Source organism: Gastrolobium bilobum, unplaced genomic scaffold (genome assembly GCF_033153095.1).
Source record: "Gastrolobium bilobum isolate Gb01-03AN ecotype WA unplaced genomic scaffold, APGP_CSIRO_Gbil_v1 utg7742, whole genome shotgun sequence".
Taxonomy (NCBI): domain Eukaryota; kingdom Viridiplantae; phylum Streptophyta; class Magnoliopsida; order Fabales; family Fabaceae; genus Gastrolobium; species Gastrolobium bilobum.
In genome coordinates, this window is record NW_026896962.1 from 167743 (window position 1) to 187084 (window position 19342).

A 19342-nucleotide genomic window follows, 5' to 3' on the forward strand; every position below is an offset into this window, starting at 1 on the left:
CGTATAATGAACATGATAATTGCTCTTGGAAGGTGGCTTAGGATTGGGATGGCCCTCGGAGGATAAAGATGTTCCTATGGTTACTTTGTGGAGAGTACCTCCTCACAAACGCTGAAAGAGCTAGACGGCACTAGACTACTGTTGCCTGCTGTCCAAGGTGCAATGCTCAAATTGAAGATTGCTCTCATATCTTTAGAGATTGTAATTGGGCCAAGTCTATCAAGATCTTCCTGGTTCCTAGAAATTGATGGGATATCTTCTTCAACTCCCCTTTTCAGGCGTGGCTGAAATATAACCTGGACATGAAGAACATATTTCCTGAGCAACCAGACTGGTCTCTATCCTTCGGCATAACCTGCTGGCTTATTTGGCAGGCAAGGAACAATTTCGTGTTTAATGGGACTACCTCCAATGCCCTCAGCCTCATTTATCGGACTCGCGACTTCGTCCAGAATGTTAGATTTGCAGAGGAGACTCTAGCTACTGCAGGTATTGCTTTGAACACAAAACATGAGATTGGTGTTAAGTGGACTTTTCCTAACGTCGGATGGGTCAAACTTAACTCGGATGGAGCGTGTAAAGGGAACACCAGAAGGATTGGATGTGGTGGGGTGCTAAGAGATTGCGATGGAAGGTGGATTTTTGGTTTCTCCAAAAACCTTGGAAGCGGTACCGCTCTCTTGGCTGAGCTGTGGGGAGGGTACATGGGTTTGGACCTTGCTTGGGAAAGAGGGTTCAAACAGGTCTGGCTGGAAGGGGATTCGTCTACTATGGTTAGCCTTATCAACAATGGCTGTGACCAGCACAAGTCGTGCTATCCGCTGGTGAAGAGGATCCAAGAGCTCATCCGGAGACCCTGGACAATGGTTGTTTCCCACTCCTTCAGAGAAGCCAACTCAGTAGCGGACTGGCTTGCGAACCAGGCCCTAGGCCTGGATTGGAACACATGTATTTTTGAAGCTGCTCCTAACGGTTGCTCTGTGTTAGTTAGGAACGACATGATGTGTGTTACTACACCCAGACTCGTCCGCCTGTAGGACGTTCTTTTGTTTGTTATATTTATGTTTCCTTGTATTTCCAACAAAAAAAAAAAACTTATGTCTTTTTAGATGATCAACATAAAGTTTGACCGGTTATATTGTGTGTAAATCTGAAAAGTTACTTTTTTTTTCTCTGTTCAGTTACATCATTGACGTGTAAAGTGAAAAAAGAAAGAGTATTTTTTTAGATTTGTATAAGTCACTAAAAAGACATAACTTGTATTTTTTTTTTTTTTTTTTTTGATAAAAATGGAAGGCCAAGCCCAGAACTTGTATCATTTTAAATGACACACAGTAAACCCTTTATTTATTATGTTTCCTTTCTCCAGCATTGACAGTAATGATTAACATAATACATAAGCGAATCTAGCTTAAGCCAATATGCATGATGATGAGCAGATCATGCACAGAAGAAAACCTAGCAGTTACGCTGTAGTTTTGTAAGGCCTCTCGCTCCCTCCCTCTGCATTTGTAAAACTCATGCTCGAACAAAGTATGATCGTTGGTTAAAAACTCCCTTTCAATTAAATTTTATGGTTTTATTATTTTTTTCTCTCTCACTCTCTTTTAATTAAAGAAACACATTTACCTACACGTAGATGAATTATGTCAAACAATGATTAACTCATCAAGATCCATTCATGAGTTTATACTATACGAAAAGTTCAAAAATCTCTTGGAATTTGCTCCAAAATCATTTAATTTTCTGTATTTTTTTCGATCATTTATTTCTTTTGTAATTTTTTCATCAAAGTTCATTCTTAATATCGATAAATATTGGATTAATTCACCTTCTAAAGAAAAATTATTGGATTCATTTATCCATTTTGTCTCAATGAACAAGTAAACAAAATGTGGGGGAATAAATGATTAAAAAAGAGAAATAGAAGGGTAAGTGATAAAATATTAAGTCATGGGATTTTTTTTTTAATTTTTCCTTTGCAACAACTTAAAAAAAATAAAAAATAAAACTTGACATGGGGAAATGTATGGAACCTAACAAGCTACTGAGGTATATGGCCAATGTAAATAATTAGTGTTCTATTCAACATCCACTATAATTTGTTACTGAAGAAGAAAATTTGAATGCCAAGAAAAGAATTAGAATTGAGATCATCATCGTTATGTTTTTGAGCTATCTTACAATTTACTTAAATTAGGATTAGATAGTGTAGAGTTCTTAATTTTTTTATATGTAAAATATAAACATCTGTGCTCTATCTATATTAACTTAATCTTCTATTTTTTAAATATTTGTTTTTAATGTATCAAAAAATTAAATAGATAGAATTATAATGAATTAAACTATTAGGATAATAATAATTTTTTTCATTAGCAATCATCTACATGCATATAAAAAAATAAAAAAAATACAATGATCCACAAAGATAAAAGATACATATAAATGACAAACATAAAACATGCATATGGAATATGGATGATATTTGAATAGAATACACTTTATTTATAATGATCATATTCCTTATTAGTGTGTTTAGTTGCATATTGTTACTTACATCAATTTTTTATTTTTAATTATCAAAAGAGAAAAGTTCAAAAATCTCCCCATGATTTAATATTTTATCACTTATTTTTATTGTATTTTTTACTGTTCACTACGATAAAATGGATAGATCAATCTAATATTTAACGGCATTAAGAATTGATTTAGATGAAAAAAATCATATAGAAGAAGATAAGGAAATTCGATTTATTTTCCTTCTAAATTTGCAAGTTTACCCTTCTTAAGTCAAATTAAGGGGAACAAAATCTGTATTTTGAAATTCTTCAATAAAATCTATTTAGGACTGCATTAATTAAGGAAATGGTTTCAAAAATCATTAAACTGACAATTTTTTTAGAAAATGCAAAACTACGTTGGTTTAGCCCATGCTTGCATAAAGCATGATCCTTGGTTAAAAGCTCCTTTCATGTACTTAAATTTTTCTCTCTCTCTTTTTTTAATAAAAGAAGCATATTTACCTATGAATTAACTCAAACAATGACTAACTAATGAATATCCATGTAGGAGTTTATGATCTATTATGCACTTCTTTGTTTCTCACTTTTCTTTCAGCAAAAAGGGAGTTCGTTTTATTTTCATTCTGAATCTGCAAATTGTAACCTGTTTACCATTATAAGGCAAATTATTGAAATTAAGGGGAAATTATTCAACTTCGGCTATACTAGGAGTAATTATCAGCATGGGACAAATTTAGCAAAAGAGTTGTAAATGAAAAAAACCTCAAGCCGTTTGGTAGGCGGGATTCTTGGGGATTCCTGGAAAACTGAATTTTTCTAAATTTTTAATTTTCAGATATTATCGTAAACTGGATGTAAAAATTATATTTCCGAAAATTGAGATTCCCAGACAAAAAAAAAATTTCTCCTCTACCAAACGCCCTCTTAAAATTGGAGCTAAAAAAAAAAGGTTCATCTAATCTCATGTTATATAGATCCATGTGGTGGAGCCCACTATCTACAAAAAAAAGAAGAAAAAAGAAAAAAGAAAATCACGATTTTGGATGGGTCTATAGGAGATAAACTACTCTTATCTTGCATAAGAGTAGTTTTTCCAAAAATAAAATAAAATTGGGAAATGATTTTCTCATCTATATATATTCTAAAACAAAATCATTTGTTAGCAAGTTTGCTGACGTGTCAATTCCTCGTGCATTCTCAGGTTTGTGTTTACACTACTTAAACTTAAATATTTTTCTCTTTTAGAAACATTTTGAATTATTTTAAATTAAAATTGTTATTATGCTAAATTGTAAGTTATTGAAGGACATGTTAGATAAACATAATCGTATTATGCCAAGGACTGTTACCATGAAGATACCTTGAATGGTGTTTTAATTGATTTTATTTTGTAGTATTGTTGAATCAAAGAAAAGTATCGAAGACTAATATAGAGGAGAAGGTTTATTTTCTACTCTATTCACAGTTGTTTTTTTTTTTCTTTTTGCAGCAAATGTTTTTTTTTTTCATTTGCCTTTGTAAGGTGTTGTTCAATGTGCTGGATAATATTGAGCACAAGAACTTTGACTTATTTTTTGATCATTTATATTTGGTAAGACAATATGCATCTAATCACTGTTACTGTTATATGGATTTTTGTATATGAAGATATCTTCTTATTGATTGAGCGTATCCACGACGGGTAATAATTGTTCTGGATAGTATTGAGCGCAAGAACTTTTCCTCATTTTTGATGATTTCTCTTTGGTAGGACAATTTACACCTCATATTCTCATAACTTTTGATGTTGTATGCATTGCTATATATGAAAACAATCAATTATAGAGTACATAACTATTTTTTATTTGCATAAAATACTAACATAGTTATTTTTTTTAGCGATTAACCAGCGACAGGCGTCGAATTTTTTTTTGATCTTTTTTCTCCGTGCATTGCACGGGTACTGCACTAGTTTATATAGGAAGCATCTGAATCTTCTCGTATTAAAAAAAATATGACATGATCGTGTGAAAGAATCATACCATATAAAGGTGAGTTAATAATGATAAAGGAAGAGAGAAAATATTGAAATAAATAATTAAAAAATTATAATCATTAATTTATCTTTGTATGATTGTGATATTTTCACATGATCATATCATATTTTTTTTAATATGAGAAGATTCATTTTCATATGAGAAAATATTATCTCATGTAAAGACATAATTAAGTGAATTCCACAATTAAAAAAAAGAAAAGTAATGTAGACTCAAATTTTAACGGGTCGTAATACGAAACAATGCTTTATCATAAAACATAAGAAAAATATTGCTCAAAAAAATACTCTTTAAAAGCTAAAATATATTTATTAATGCAAAATTTAGAAATATTGGCACCTGCTTTATTTCGTATTAAATTGATAAATAATTTATAAAAAAATGAAATTATAATTTTACATTATGTAAGTCAAAAAAGTTTTTTGTTTCTCTCTCCCAACTTTTAATCAATTTTTTTTTATTTTTTTTACATGTGTGTAAATAATCAGATATTTATTTGTTTGTGGGGTTGGAGAAAGTTGAAGTATTTAAAGGGAAGGAGAATAAACTCAATTAACAGTTTAACCCGACAGAAAGATAGGTTTTACCAATTGACCCAAAAGTGAAAGCAAATTCAACCTCACGCAGAATTCCTGGTATTGTCCCTCCCTCTTCATCTCCATCACCACCAGTCATCACTCTCTCTCTCTCTCTTCACTTTGCTTCGCAGAGAGAGTTTGAGTTTTCCCTATTTTGTAGTCACATTCACATAAGGACCCTCATAGGGTATATGCACCTTTGTATTTGAGGGTTTGGTTGGACCCTTTGGTCCTTCCCCTCTCTCTCTTTTACTCTCTACAATCCTTTCACTTTGATTTCTCTCTCCAATTCAATGCTAATCCATGATCCTCTACATGTAATCCCACCTTAACTTTCCTAAACCTCCCTTTGATCTCTCTCACCATGTCCGACGGATCTCCTCCTCCGGTTACCGGCGAACGATCCTCGCCGTCGCCGGAACATAATTCCCGAAACCACGTCTCCGATTCCCAGAACCACCACGCCCCCACTCCCAAGGAGGAAACCGCCGTCGCTCCTCCTCCCCCAACCACCAGGAGCAACCGCCCCTCCCGCGCGTGCACCATTCGTGCCGCGTCTCGCCTCTATTCCACGTCGCAGCAGCAACCGCCGGCGGTTGAACGGAAGCTGAAAGCCTCGAAGAAGGAGCAGCGGCGGGAGGATTCGCCGCCGCAGCCGTCGCAATGCAGCAAGATCGTTACGCCGTTGGTGGAACCTCCCTCGCCGTCGCAGTCGCCGCGGTGGGACCTGCGGTCCATGTGGGAGTTAGCTTCCATACTCAATTTCTTGCATGTGAGCTTCAAAGTTGTGATCTTTCTCGTTGGGTTGCGTTTGTGCGTTTTCTGTGTTTTGAAAGCTTGTGTTTTTGTCGCAGCTATTTAGGCCTCTTTTGAATATCTCACTAGAATTCTCTGCTGAAGAGTTCGAGACAGCTCTTCTTGTCCCCAACGACACTTTGAGTGATATACATATGCCTTTGCTAAAGGTTGGTGCTCTTTTCGCTATGTTTTTTTTTATTTTATTTCTTCCAGTTTGTGATTTGGTTTGGTTTGGTCCTTTGTTCAAGTTTATGGCGTTTCAACTTTCTTCTATGAATGTAGGTCCTAATCTTTGCGGATTGAGTTTGTTTAATACTGATTGTTGTGATGTTTAATTAGTATTCTATCATTATGTTTCTTTCTGTTTTATGTTCAATTTACTAATTTTGCAATTTTTATACTAGCTAACTTTGCACCTTAAATTGCAAATTATAGTTTTTTACTGGTTTAGTTAGATGCTTAATTATAAAATAAATTTAAGAGTTATGAAGTGGGATTTTTGTAATTATATGCTCATAGGAGGACTTTGTGTTTGAAAGAGAGTAGAGTGAATCAGACAGTCATTTTGCATTGGTCTTATTTAATCTTGGTGCAAGCCTAAATGTAACCATAAGATATCGGAATGTCTTTACAAAAAGGTGAAAACTTGTGTAAATCTTCTAAATGAATGGGTCAAACCCAGATGGTAAATTTGAGGAATGCCCAACAGTGGGGACTTTGGATGAATATTTATTCAATTGGGGTGGTTGGCTTCTTTAATATGGGAATTGATGGAAGCAATCACAAATGGAATCTTGAAATTTTTGATTTTAAATTACTAATTGATTACGTAACAATGAACTTGACAAATATAGTATTCCGAGATGGACATAATTGCTTGTGACTGAATTGCATTTTTGACAGAGATTGGTAAGTAGAGAGCAGGTACTTGATTGGGATGTTTTTATTGCAAGTATGAGAAGCCCTTTCTTTACCTGTTAAAAGAGATAAGTATGAACTTGCATTGTTCCTTTTATCGACATGAGTAAATTGGGGATTTGTGCTGTTGTGATGCTCTGTATAGGCCCATTTCTCTGACAAAGAGTAGGATGCAACCATAAAGTTTTATTTATTTTGTGGTTTTAACGTTTAAGAACAAAAATGATAGTGTTTTCTGTACTAAGTGGTTACAACATCGAAAACAATCTGTGTAAGTTTTAAAGCTTTGCCTGCATTTAGCCATGTGTTGGTTTTGGCCCTGTTCCTAATGTTCTGATTGCCAATCATTTTCAAAGGTAATCAAAATTACTCTTGCAAAACAGTGATTTGTACCTTGTTAGACAGTTTATATAAGAGCTTAAGCATCATCTTGAGTAGATTACAAAAGGGAAAGACCGAAATAGATGAATTTTTAAAACTTTGGGTACAAGATCCTTCTTTATACTTAATTATTACTGTGAGGTTTCTGAGTTGAACTATAGCTCCTTAGAAGATTCAAATATTGTGAGAAAAGTATGTGGTGAAAAGTTTGAAGATTTAGCTCTCTATTGAAATTATATGCTTCCATGGGGGAAAAAATTGCATTAGAACCAGGCTGTTCTACCAGTCCCTGATCTAATGAGTTATGAACAGAGATTGACTGATCAAAACCGTGTTGGTACATGAACTTACAGGTGTTTATATAAATTTTGTTTTTGGCTTGAATGTCGTAGTAACATCAATCTTGCATTAGTCTCTTATAAGGGGGTTGGTAGACATCATGTTATGGTAAATATTTTAAACAGAGTGAGAGAGGAAAAGTCAAGGCTGTTTATCGTGAGTGACTGTACAGTTCCAAATGTCTTAAGAGAGGTGTTTGAAGTTGTGGTTTTAGCCACAGTTCTACTGCAATGATCTCTCTCAAGGTCTATTCCTTTAGAAAATCAGTACTTTCTGAAAAGCTGATACTGGTCTGATAATAACATTTATTAATCCTTTTGATAGGCAATCCCTCCTATTACACGAATGGCACTCACACGTGATACTTGGATAACCGTACTATGCCGGAAATTGAGAGATTGGTGGCATTGGGTAATGACCTTCACTGAGCAATCTGATATTTGATAATAATGTATATTTTACAATTTCTAGAGCTAATAAGAGGATGGAATTCAAATGCAGGTTGCAGATGGGGATCTTCCAATTGTTGCATCACATGGGTAAGTATTCATGCAATATTTAAAATCCTAGAATGTTAATCTATGTTTTTCCCAAGTCTCAGGTTATGCTAATATGACAGGGCGGAGATTGAAGTATATAAATCACTTCATCCCGGGGTCCGAGTTGTCATCTTAAAAGCACTATGTGACATTCGTGTTGAGGTACTATTAATGTTCATCTATCTATATCTTATATCCTTTTATCTTAAGTGGGTGAACTTTGTTATGGCAGGACATTGCTCCTCTGCCTGATGTTAGCTTGAATCTTATTGGATGATTATACACAGTTCATTCATGCTGTACACTTAAAGCTATCATGTTCTATGCATGTCATTGTCTCTTTTTATCTCTATTTTTGCTTTGTTCTGTTGCAGCCCCCTGTTTTGGCATATTATTTTATGCCCCTTACATCTTTATCATACACCAATTCGTTATGCTTGCATTTAAGAAGGTTGTTGTAGTCAGCATCAATGTATTGTCATGTATCACAGTTCACATAGACATGTGGCCATGCAATTTCTTTTTCGAGGACCAATGACTTCTGTGTCTGATGGAGCCTCCTTATTCTCCAAGAACCTTTTTTTTTAAAGGGGGTGGGGGTGTGTGGTTAAAAGGGGTCAGGGCAGCTGAGACCCCAAGAGATCAAAATCCACTGGGTGCATCCACAATTCCCCATCGGCTGAGACAGACCATCATGAGCTGACATGGTCTTACTCTGGTTACCCCTTTTTCTATTGTACCAGTCATGTAATGATCAAATTCAAGTAATATTTTGCAGCAAGAAGATATCCGAAGTTATATTGACAACTCAATCAAACATGGTGTTCAGCTTTCAACATTCCGTAAAGAGCGTATTGGAGGTGATTCACATGGAATTTCTTATTGGTAATATACTTTTGCTTTCTCTTCATCATGGTCAAAATTTGGAATGTTAAATAAGAAAGTTATTGTACATGTAAGTTTAATTGTGGTTTTATTCATTTGAAATTTGATTAGTGCAGGTATGAAGATGACCCAATTATTGGTCATAGGTTGTATCGAGAAATAAGGAAAACTGAAGTGGTTCAAATAAAAAAGGGAAAAGCAAGGGGTTCCCAGGTTCTTTCTAATACATCATACCAGTGGGAAGCAGTTGCTACCAATTTTGATGAATTTCAAGATGTTTCTGTAAGTTAGCAAAGCTGGTCAATCTATGTTCATGTTAATATGAGTGGTATACCAGGGAACAGTGAGCATGTTGTGGCAATTTTCGGGTGGCTTGCTTGGAGTTGGGACTTTGGTGTTATAGATTTATTATTTAGATAATGAATCAATAAGTTTAAAGGTAAATTAGATAATAGTGTTGTTATGTCAGGAACCACAAAACAATCCAAATTTTATTATGATTAGAAACCCCAACTTATATCCTAATCGAATTTTCTTGAAATAGAAAACTGTAACTTATTAGGAAATCCAAATTATGTATTGTTCTTTAATTACGAATATGTTGGATTCACAAATTATATATCAGAACCTAATTATAAATAAAATGAAAATTTTCATGATTAAAATCACCTAAGATTCCTGCAGATTTAATCATATTTATTTTATTTAATTATTTAAAATTTTGTTTTTTAAAATCATCATTTAATGTCATTTCACAAGGCTGTTAACAATTAATAATATGTTCTGAAGCTTTCATAGGCAGAATGAAGAATTTTATGCTTGACTAGTACTTGAGTGACCTAGTTACAGAAATTACTGCAAGAACTGTTTATGGGTTAACATTGTCCATTGAAACCTTTCCTAATTGTATGCATAAGAGAACTGTAATATACTAGAAAGAGAAATTTACTAAAGTATATAGAAATAAGACTACAACAAGAAAAAATGATACACACCCTTTGGACACGCATAAGTAGATAAAATTGGACAATTGTCCTGTTTGATATTTGTGAGGCAAAAAAGACCTTGACAATAATACAGGAGAAGCAAACATATGAAGTTATAATGCTTGATTTCTGAAAATCCCATGAGGATTTTTTGTAATTTAATAAATAACTAAGTAAATATTGTTTCTTTAGGGGAACTAATTAGTTTTAGTGGTTCTTACACAAAGACAGGCAAAATCGTTTGCAGTCGTGTTATGGTTGGCTCTCAAAAACCAAAGAAATCTTTGCATCTTTGTTAAGCATGTTTCCTAATAACTAATTCTGAACTAATCAGAAAGGTATTTATTTGCTCACAAGCAAACATTGTAAATGTTTGTAGTTTAATCCTTGTTTTTCTAGACTACAGTCTTCATTAGTAATGTGAACCACAGAGGTCAAAGTTTGCTGCCGCAATTATTTAATGAGATCAGATGCATGTGGAAGGAATTGTCTTGTTCAATTGTTTGATGATATGATCTGTGATCAATATTATTTTATAGATAAAACTTTAACAATGCTGATATTTGTTTTATGTCTAGATGATGGGTTTAACCGTTATTGCTCTTTTTTCATTTTCTAAGTAAGTTAAGAAAAAAAAAAAAACCAAAAAAAATAAATCATGTAACCCTTCCCCTGCTTTTATTATGAATTGTAACTTCTTTTTCTTTACATTGAGCTGCGTCATATGTGAATTCAATCAATTCTTTCTTCTGCTTACACAGGAGAAGCTTTTCTCAAGTAAAAATAGAACAGAGGTTTCTGTGGGGAAAAAGCTGAAGATAGACATGCTTCCTGAAATTGAGAAAGTTCATAAGGTACTCTAGGGTTGAGAAATTTGAGAAGATCTGGTATCCTGAGAATGGAACTCAAAATCCTGTCCTTTTTTGTTTAAAAAAATCTTGATTTATGGTCCTTGATGAATCTTAATTGCGTTTTGACTGATACAAAATTGGTTTGTATGTTGGCACAGAAAAAGGAGAGGTTGCTGAAAAAGCAACACAGACAAGCTCTTCTTCTTGATAATTACTTGGTTGTTGATGGGCTTGCTCCCGGGCGTTCGCTTCGTGATAGGAAACCCGTTACCTACACTTTCGGTAAGAGCAAGAAAGTTTAATTATAACTAGTGCCAACATTTTAATGGTATTGGTAGTTGATGCCCAAATAACAGATTGGTTTGAATTTTGATTTAACAGCTGGAGTTTGCCTTTTCATTCTCATGTTCTTTTTGCCAGTGTTACCATTTTATCCTTTTCCTGTGTATTAGACCACACTCCTTTTTTAAAAATGTTAGAATATCTAGAAAATATCTTAATTATATCTTCGATTGTTTTAGAATATCTTACAATATATCTTCAGAATATTTTGTGTAGTCAATCAATTATCTAATTGAGGAAGCGATCTTAGGAGCTGTTTCCGGATATTTCTTGATTTATTTCCTTATTTAATTAGGATTAATAATCTTATTATATTAGTTGGCTTAGGCTTGTTCTAGTAATGCTGCACTACTACTTGACCTAATTATTAGGATAAATAGAACCATTGGTCAGTATTTTGTAACACATGATTACAACACCATATCAACACAATATAGTTGTAGTCAGAGTCTTTATTCCCTCTTGCCTCCTTTTACTACCTTAAAACTATAATTTCAACAAAAAATTGCGTTTTTGTGATTGTGCTTGGGCCCCAGGTACCTTGTATTGTTTAAAGCACCTAAGCTGGATCCATTAACCCATATCTAATGTCATGCTTTACCCGAGGACCATGTGACTGCTAGTGCTACTATACGGATAATGTACTGAAACTTTCTGACTGTGGCTGTTTGTTTTTGGATCATCCAATAAGTCACCTAATCTGATAAATGTCATATTGAATTTTTCCTTTCTACCATGGTCAGCCTCTTTCAACATGGTAGATGTTTTTACTAAAAATCTTAGATTCCTAATTGCATACTCAATTTTTAGGTAATTTAAGAGGGTGAGCCTTGGAATGGTGGTTGTTGCAAGAGAGTTCTAAATGGCTTGATGTAACATCCTCTATAACTAGCTAGCATAGAGAATATTACATTGTTTCTTAAATCATCTCTTAAATGAAAGAATAGGAATATAAGATTTTAAAGAAGTGGTTAAAGGAAGAAGGCATATGTTAAAACACCCTTATACATTAGACAAGAAGTCAAATTCACTAGTACATCTAATTTAGACTAGATTACATCAGCCGAGGTAGTAAGCATCTCCATAAGTCTACTCTATTTATAAAAGTTTCTATTCTATCAGGGTAGAAAATAATAGCCACTCCTTCTTCACCAACTATGATGTAAACCACCGTACGATCCTCATAAAAGTATATTGTTACTCCCCACCCTTCACCTGTCAAACATAGACTAGGCATGCTTTCTTTTCGGAAAGGTTAGTATAAACATAAACACGTGATATAAATCTCAGTAATATTGAGGTTTTCAAACTAGAACCAGTCCAGCTGCCTTAACAAAAAATATCATTCTCTCAAAACATATTCATAATATGAAAATAATAACTGAAATAATTAACATAGAAAATAATATATAACTTTTAACTGAAACTATTAAAACCTAAAATTCTGTGGGTCATTGCATGTGAAGGTTCTGATTGGAGGAGCTCAAACTCAAAACCAAGTAAGGCATCCCTTACAAAATTTCAGTCTGAACCCAAACCTCAAACCTTTGTGGGTCAGTTCACATCAGAATCATTTAGTTAAAGATTACATATTTTGTTAATATTCATTTGGTACCAAAGGAATTCATTAGTTCTATAGTCTTGAAAAGATAAAACAAAAGAGTAGAAGAGATTCATAAGAAAATGGTTCGCCAGAGTAACGATACTTTCACAATTTTTAAAAAAATAACTTTCGAAATACCAACTTTAAATATAGAAATATATGAAGAAAAGTGAAACTAGGAGAATGAAGTTATCTCTCAATATTACATTTCCCTTCCTTTATGTTTTTCTCTCTCTCTCTTTCTCTTTCTTTCTCTCTTTCTCTCTCTCTTCTCTTTTCTAAATGTCCTGAATGACTTTAGGGGGGGTCTTTATATGGACTTTTGGACTTTTTTTATTTTTTAATATAATAATATAATACAAATATATTTTCAAAGGCTCCTTTTTGGTCAAAGATGCCATTTTTTCAAAGATATTTTATTTTCAAAGATTCCATTTTTTTCAAAGATGCCATGTGCCATGTCAAAGATATTATTGTTATTATTTTTTTAGGTGTTACACTTGAGGAAATTGTCCTGGCCCTTATTCATTATGTATAGGAATTATAATCACTAATAAAAAAAGAAACAATTACAAAATAAAGGCAAATCTAATCAAATCAAGCTAATTAATTATAGAGACATATCACATGCTCCAAGCTTGTCACATATGAAATGTATTCAAGGAGCTTGCAATGACTTTGTTAGAATATTAGCTAGTTGATCGCTGGAATTGACAAATTCAATGATGATAGAAATAACTTTCTCTCTCTGATTTAGTGACAATCAATCTCTATATGTTTGGTCCTTTCATGGAATGTTGATTTGACGCAATGTGTAAGGGGACATGATTATCACAATGTTGTTTCATATGATCAATTATCCCAAGCCGCCTTTAAAAATTATAAATAGAGGATGAGGGTTGCAAGTGGATCAAATACCTTTTCGAACTCCAATAGGTAATTTGTTAACAGACTCACCAGGGTCGGAGAGATCCATAGAAGAGGATAGGTTTGTAGGAGGTGACATCGGTGGTGTAGGATATGATTCACTAGGGCCCGTCTCTTTTGGGCAACGTTGATAGGTGATGAAGGGTTGCTGATGTGAAATAGTCTGGACTTGCTTTAACTGAATTGCTGTAGATTCTGTGAATCGTACTTGCAAGGGAGACAAAGGAGGGCCGAAATATGGAACAGGGAAAACTTTAGACATCCCGTCTAAGTCAATAGAAGAAGTGAAGCAGGGTGTGTCTTCAAAGAAGGTGGCGTCGGGAGAGGTATACCATTAACGATTGATAGGAGAATAACAATGATATCCCTTTTGCAATCTTGGATAACCAAGGAAGACACAATGAATAGCATGAGGAGACAACTTATCTTGTTCTAGAGAAAGATCATGGATAAAGCAAATACATCCAAACACTCAAGGAGGAACAAGATGTATGAGACATTTGGGATCTAACAAACAAAGAGGAACTTGATTATTGACCGCTTATGAGGGCATACGGTTCATCAAATGGCAAGCAGTAAAGACAGCATCACCCCAAGAATGAAAAGGCATCTTAGCTTGTAATAATAATGTTTGAGCAGTTTCAATAAGATGATGCTTTTTTCTTTTAGCCACTCCAATTTGTTGGGGTGTACACACATGATGATTGATGTAAAATACCATTAAAGGACATAAATGATGAGAATTTAGTGGAAAAATATTTTTTGGCATTATTTCTACGTAAAATTTTAATGGACTTGCCAAATTGATTTTGAATTTTAGTATATAAGGACCCGCAGATTATGAACTGGATTGATGACTTCGGACACGTGAGGACCTTTAGAATCGGAGGGATTACCTTACTTGAGTCCATAGTTGTTCAAACTGACAGCCAAGATGGGTGGTTGGTGGCTGGACATATCTGGAACTGTGTGAACAGTACCCAAAATAAAGTGGGAATCAATGACCCACTACCAAATTGGACAAGAAACCGAGCTTCCAATCACCAAGTAGGAAAGAGGAAACTGCAGCAAGGTGAGAAAGGCGGCATGAGAAACTGACACTGGGAAGGTGCTGTGTGAACCACATGCACCGACAGATGTGTGGTGTGAGATCCATGCGTAGACAGAGGGATTTGCATGTGCAGGCGCATGAGAGAGGCTCTGGCAACAGCGCTTCGACAAGATGACAGATCAGCTGGTTCTGGACGGCTTGGAACCTTTCTGGTGGGATAGGTGTTGGTTTAAAGATGGATGATGGTTGGACTTTTTATGTTTTGAGGGTTTCCCACAGCTGGACAACCCTAGCTCTTGATATCATGTTACAAGAGAGTTCTAAATGGCTTGAGGAAATTGTCCCAGCCCTCATTCATTATATGTAGGAATTACAATTACTAATAAAAAAGAAAACAACTACAAAATAAAACCAAATCTAATCAAATCCAGCTAATTAATTATAGAGACATAGATCTATCTCCTAAAATAGAAGATATTATTCAACTGTGGTCACCCGTTTTAGTTATGGAAACAACATCTCCCTCATGAGGGTAAGACTGGACATCTGAGCCTCACCATTGTCACCACAATGGTAGCAGACTTGTGCATTGGGCCACCTTTTCTTTTTTGAATCATGCTGGTTTTGGACTCAAAAAGCAGAAGTCACATTGGTTTCATCCTACGTTGATGTTGGTGAATTGTGGTGAGGCAATTTGGAAATGGAAATGAATAATTCAGTGTCACTTTTTTATGCAATATACAACTTCATACATTGGCATTCTGTATAAATTGTGTTCAAATTCTTTTTTTTTTTTAATTTTCAAGTAACAATGAGCTGTGGGTTGAACCTATAACCTCCTTCAAATTACCCGAAACCTCGCCGCAGTGGTTTTGTTCAAATTGTTTTACCTGAACTACCTGATTTTCTTTTTGGTTGGACAGGAATGGTCTTACTTCCTGAGTATCCACTACATGCTTGTTTTACACTAACATAACGTTCTGACCTTAACTGTTGCAGATGATTACGATCGGTCCATCAATGAGGCAATTAAAGTAACCAAGTATGTGCTTATATCCTTTCTCTCTATGTTCGTGTAATTGTGTGTGTGTGTGTGTGTATTGGGAGGGGGATGGGTCAGTCATGCTCATTCACTTATACTGTTGTTACTCATGACATATATATCTGTTTCTTCCATTGTCAGGCGGAAACAGCCATCCCCAGAACCTCTGCCCAGGAGAGAATCAGTACCAAAACCTGAAGCTTTGACTAATGGTAAATATGGTCCTTCACATGCCCCACAACATCTGAATTTTGGTATGTCATCTCCAGAATCATCTTACTCTGATGACGATGAGGAAGAGTATAAAACTGACACATTGGATAGAAGGTGTGTAGCTCTTGTTTCTTTGAAATCTGTTCTGGTGCCTTCTATCTAATTTTGACTAATACTTTCTTTTTTACATCAGCAATCGGCGAAGACAGAAACCTAAGCGGTATTCAGAGAAAGAGTTCGTCGACGCAGTATCAGATAATGAGGCAGACTTTGACAGTGATGATGATATTGTTGGAGAAGCCGTATATGATGAAGAATATCTCAAGAAACGCAAGCAGAGAAGGAAGCTATCTAGTAGCTCTGAAGGAGATGAAGAATATCAGTGGAATGAAGATAACGTTGAAGATGAAGAAGAAGAAGAAGACGATGAAGATTCCTTGAGCATGAGTGAGGATAGTGACAAACCCCGTAAAGTCAAACAATTGCCAGGCCGTACTAGGAGGGAAACTAAACGCAAGTCTGTGGATGAGATTCAATCAGGTCTAAGACGCAGTAAGAGGGCAACTAGAAATCAAATAAATTACCGTAACTATGAGGTGTCGGAATCAGAAACAGAGTTTATTGAACCTGAGAAATCTAATGCATCAGCTGATCACTCAGATCCCAGTGAGAATGGGGAATATATGATGGAAAGTGAAGATTCAGATGGAAATGATGATGAAGATCAGGAAATGAAAGTAGATGAGCCTATTACTTATCCTGCAGAGGAAGAGAACCAAAAAAACCAGCCTCCTGAACAATCAAGTAGTCCTGGTCAGGAAGAAGTTGAGGGCACGGGAAAAAGACGTTTTCTTGATTTGAATGAGCTTGCCCCTAGCTCTGGTTTTGATGATGGTCCAAGTACGATAATGAAAGATGAAGACAATGATTACTGAAGCTTGCCCTTCTGCTTGAGAGCAGGGATTCTATCAGGGAAGGCAATGTGTATGATAATAGAACTATAAATTTTGTTATAAGCCCCACAGAGGAAGTTACTATCTGGTCTCTTCCTATGGCATGATCTAAGCAGCCCTTGGTGCATGATTTGCCACCAGAAGCAGCATGATACCGAGTTATGTAGATTAGTTAGAGTCATTTTTTTTTAGCGTTTTACATTCAAAAGGTCTACCAAAATGAATGAGAAATCGTGGGGCGTTATTTAGCCCATCCAATTGATGTACAATAACTGTTAAGAGGTACTGTAACTTTAAAAAGATGTGGCATTTAGATTATCAAGCCCTGCTAGTTCTATTTTTCGTGGACTCAATACTGATGGAGCATTTCGGTTAACTGCCTTGTTTCATATTTAAACGGATTCTTTAGTAATAATGAAACTAACTGCCGAAGTCAAATAATCTTTAGAGTAAACACTACTTGGCTACTTGAAATTTTTTACTTATTAAAACAACACATGGCCTCCAAAACATTAGTTTTGATTTCTGAAAGTTTTTCGTTATTTTACATTAGTGCTTAGATTTTTAAATTTTAACACCTTTTGAAATAAAATAGGGAAAAATATCTATCCTTTTTTTTTTTATAACAATATCTATCCTTTTAAAGGATATAAGTTTATATCATTTTAGATCTTAACCGTTAATTTTCGTCCGTCAACGGTTATAATTTATTGAGTCAAATTTAATGGGTCAAATTTATTATTAATTAATTAATAATTTTGATTCAATAAATTATAACTGTTGATGGACAGAAATCAACAGTTAGAATTTAAAATGATATAAGCTTATATCCTTTAAAATGACAGATGTTATTCCCTTTTGAAATATTAACTTGCTAATAAGTTGGATCTTTTTAATGCGCAACATCAAGTCAAAATGAGGAATGCAATTCTTAAGTCGTTATATATTGAATCAGGAGTTGGCGCAAACATAATTAAAGAATGTTTCACAGATAAATACATAAACATAATAAACGGAGGATGAAGGATCCAGCTTAACCTAAGGACAACATTGCTTAATAGATTAATATTGATTTTCAAAAACAAAAAAAAACAAAAATTGTTTGGTACCTTTTTTTTTTTTTACCATTTGGAAAATTTGTTCTTTATAATTTGTTTTTAAAGTAGAAAATTTAAAATACATTTTAGTTGTTTATTGTTTCTTAAAGTTTATTTTATGAATTCTTTACTTCCGCTTCAAATTACGCCGCCAGGCGGCACCATTGCGGTCAAAGCATCCCCAAATTTTGCAAATTTATTCTCAACAAAATTCATCAAATAAATTTTTGATATTTTTATTATGTATATTAATTCTAAAAATAATTATATAAAATAATTTAAAAAAATAATAGAATCAAATGGGTCCTTAATATTGATTTCCTAAAATTCATGTAGTAATGCAAAATAGGTAAAATAAAATTTAAATCAAAATAATATTTTAAGGGGCAAATATTTGATTTTTAAGAATTTAAATATTTTTGAACTAAAATTGGTGTTTCCCGGGACTGTTTCTCAGAGTGTGTGCTGTGCTGAATTGTATTCTTCGTAATTTTTTTTTGGTGGGGGGTGCAAAATAAAATGTCAATTACTTATGTCAAATAGATTAATGTGACAATCAGAAATCTATTTACAGTAACATAAAAAAATTAAGCTGAGACACGAGTCGTAAAATTGTCATGTCAACTATTTTTAATTTTCTAAATTTTCTGAAAAAGTAATGACCTGCTCTTGTTTCATGTAATGCTCCATTATGTCCATTCAAGGATATTTTGTTTCTTACGGGTCCACTATTGCTATGCATTTCAGGTAAAAGAAATTGTTAGGCCACTTGTGAAAGCTACGCTTGAAGAAGCAACTAATTAAGAGAGAAATAGATTCCTAGACAACAAGGTTGAGGAGACACTTCCATTATTATATAACAATAATTATTCATTGAAAAGTCAACTAAATACTAAGCAGCATTTTAAATGACGATAGTTCTCAAGGAACAATCTTCACATAGCTATATATTAAAAAGGATTAATATTTGTTAGGACCGGTCCCACAAATAGTCTACGTGGAAACAATTTATTTATCAGCAATTTGAGGTTACCGATCGGCACTCAAACTGGTCGGTCAACATACCACTAGGATTAGTCTAGTGGTGTGAGGTGTGTGTGTTAAAAGTGTGTGTAGTGTAGGATGTTGTGTTCAATTTCTTGTAACCTCCAAAAAAAAAAATTGGTCGGTCAACACAATCGAACGGCCTGAAATCACCGATCGGTCAAATCACAAAAAAGCAAAATAATGCAGAAGATGAGAGATTGAGAAGAAAATACAGCAAATTTTAACGTGAATTTT

General features: G+C 34.2%; 1 protein-coding gene across 2 annotated transcripts; it reads left to right on the forward strand.

Moving 5' to 3' along the window:
* Positions 1-5229: 5229 nt before the first annotated feature.
* LOC133303014 (DDT domain-containing protein DDR4-like) lies at positions 5230-17307 on the forward strand. 2 transcript variants are annotated; one of them, XM_061502843.1, is made up of 12 exons: positions 5230-5908; positions 5991-6101; positions 7897-7983; positions 8074-8111; positions 8192-8273; positions 8890-8996; positions 9113-9278; positions 10744-10836; positions 10992-11115; positions 15756-15798; positions 15940-16130; positions 16198-17307. In XM_061502843.1, the coding sequence occupies exons 1-12, from the start codon at positions 5501-5503 to the stop codon at positions 16944-16946; spliced, it is 2199 nt and encodes a 732-aa protein (XP_061358827.1). In that variant the 5' UTR covers positions 5230-5500; the 3' UTR covers positions 16947-17307. The 2 variants fall into 2 exon arrangements, with proteins under 2 accessions (XP_061358827.1, XP_061358826.1); XM_061502842.1 differs by having other exon boundaries at positions 5232-5908; positions 15940-16125; positions 16205-17307.
* Positions 17308-19342: the final 2035 nt, after the last annotated feature.

Excerpts from the sequence above, each read along its gene's own strand:
- LOC133303014 (XM_061502843.1), top strand. The coding sequence starts at position 5,501 with ATGTCCGACGGATCTCCTCCTCCGGTTACCGGCGAACGATCCTCGCCG. Across the intron at positions 8,274-8,889 it reads TATGTGACATTCGTGTTGAG|CAAGAAGATATCCGAAGTTA; the intron begins GTACTATTAATG and ends AATATTTTGCAG. Across the intron at positions 8,997-9,112 it reads TCACATGGAATTTCTTATTG|GTATGAAGATGACCCAATTA; the intron begins GTAATATACTTT and ends TGATTAGTGCAG.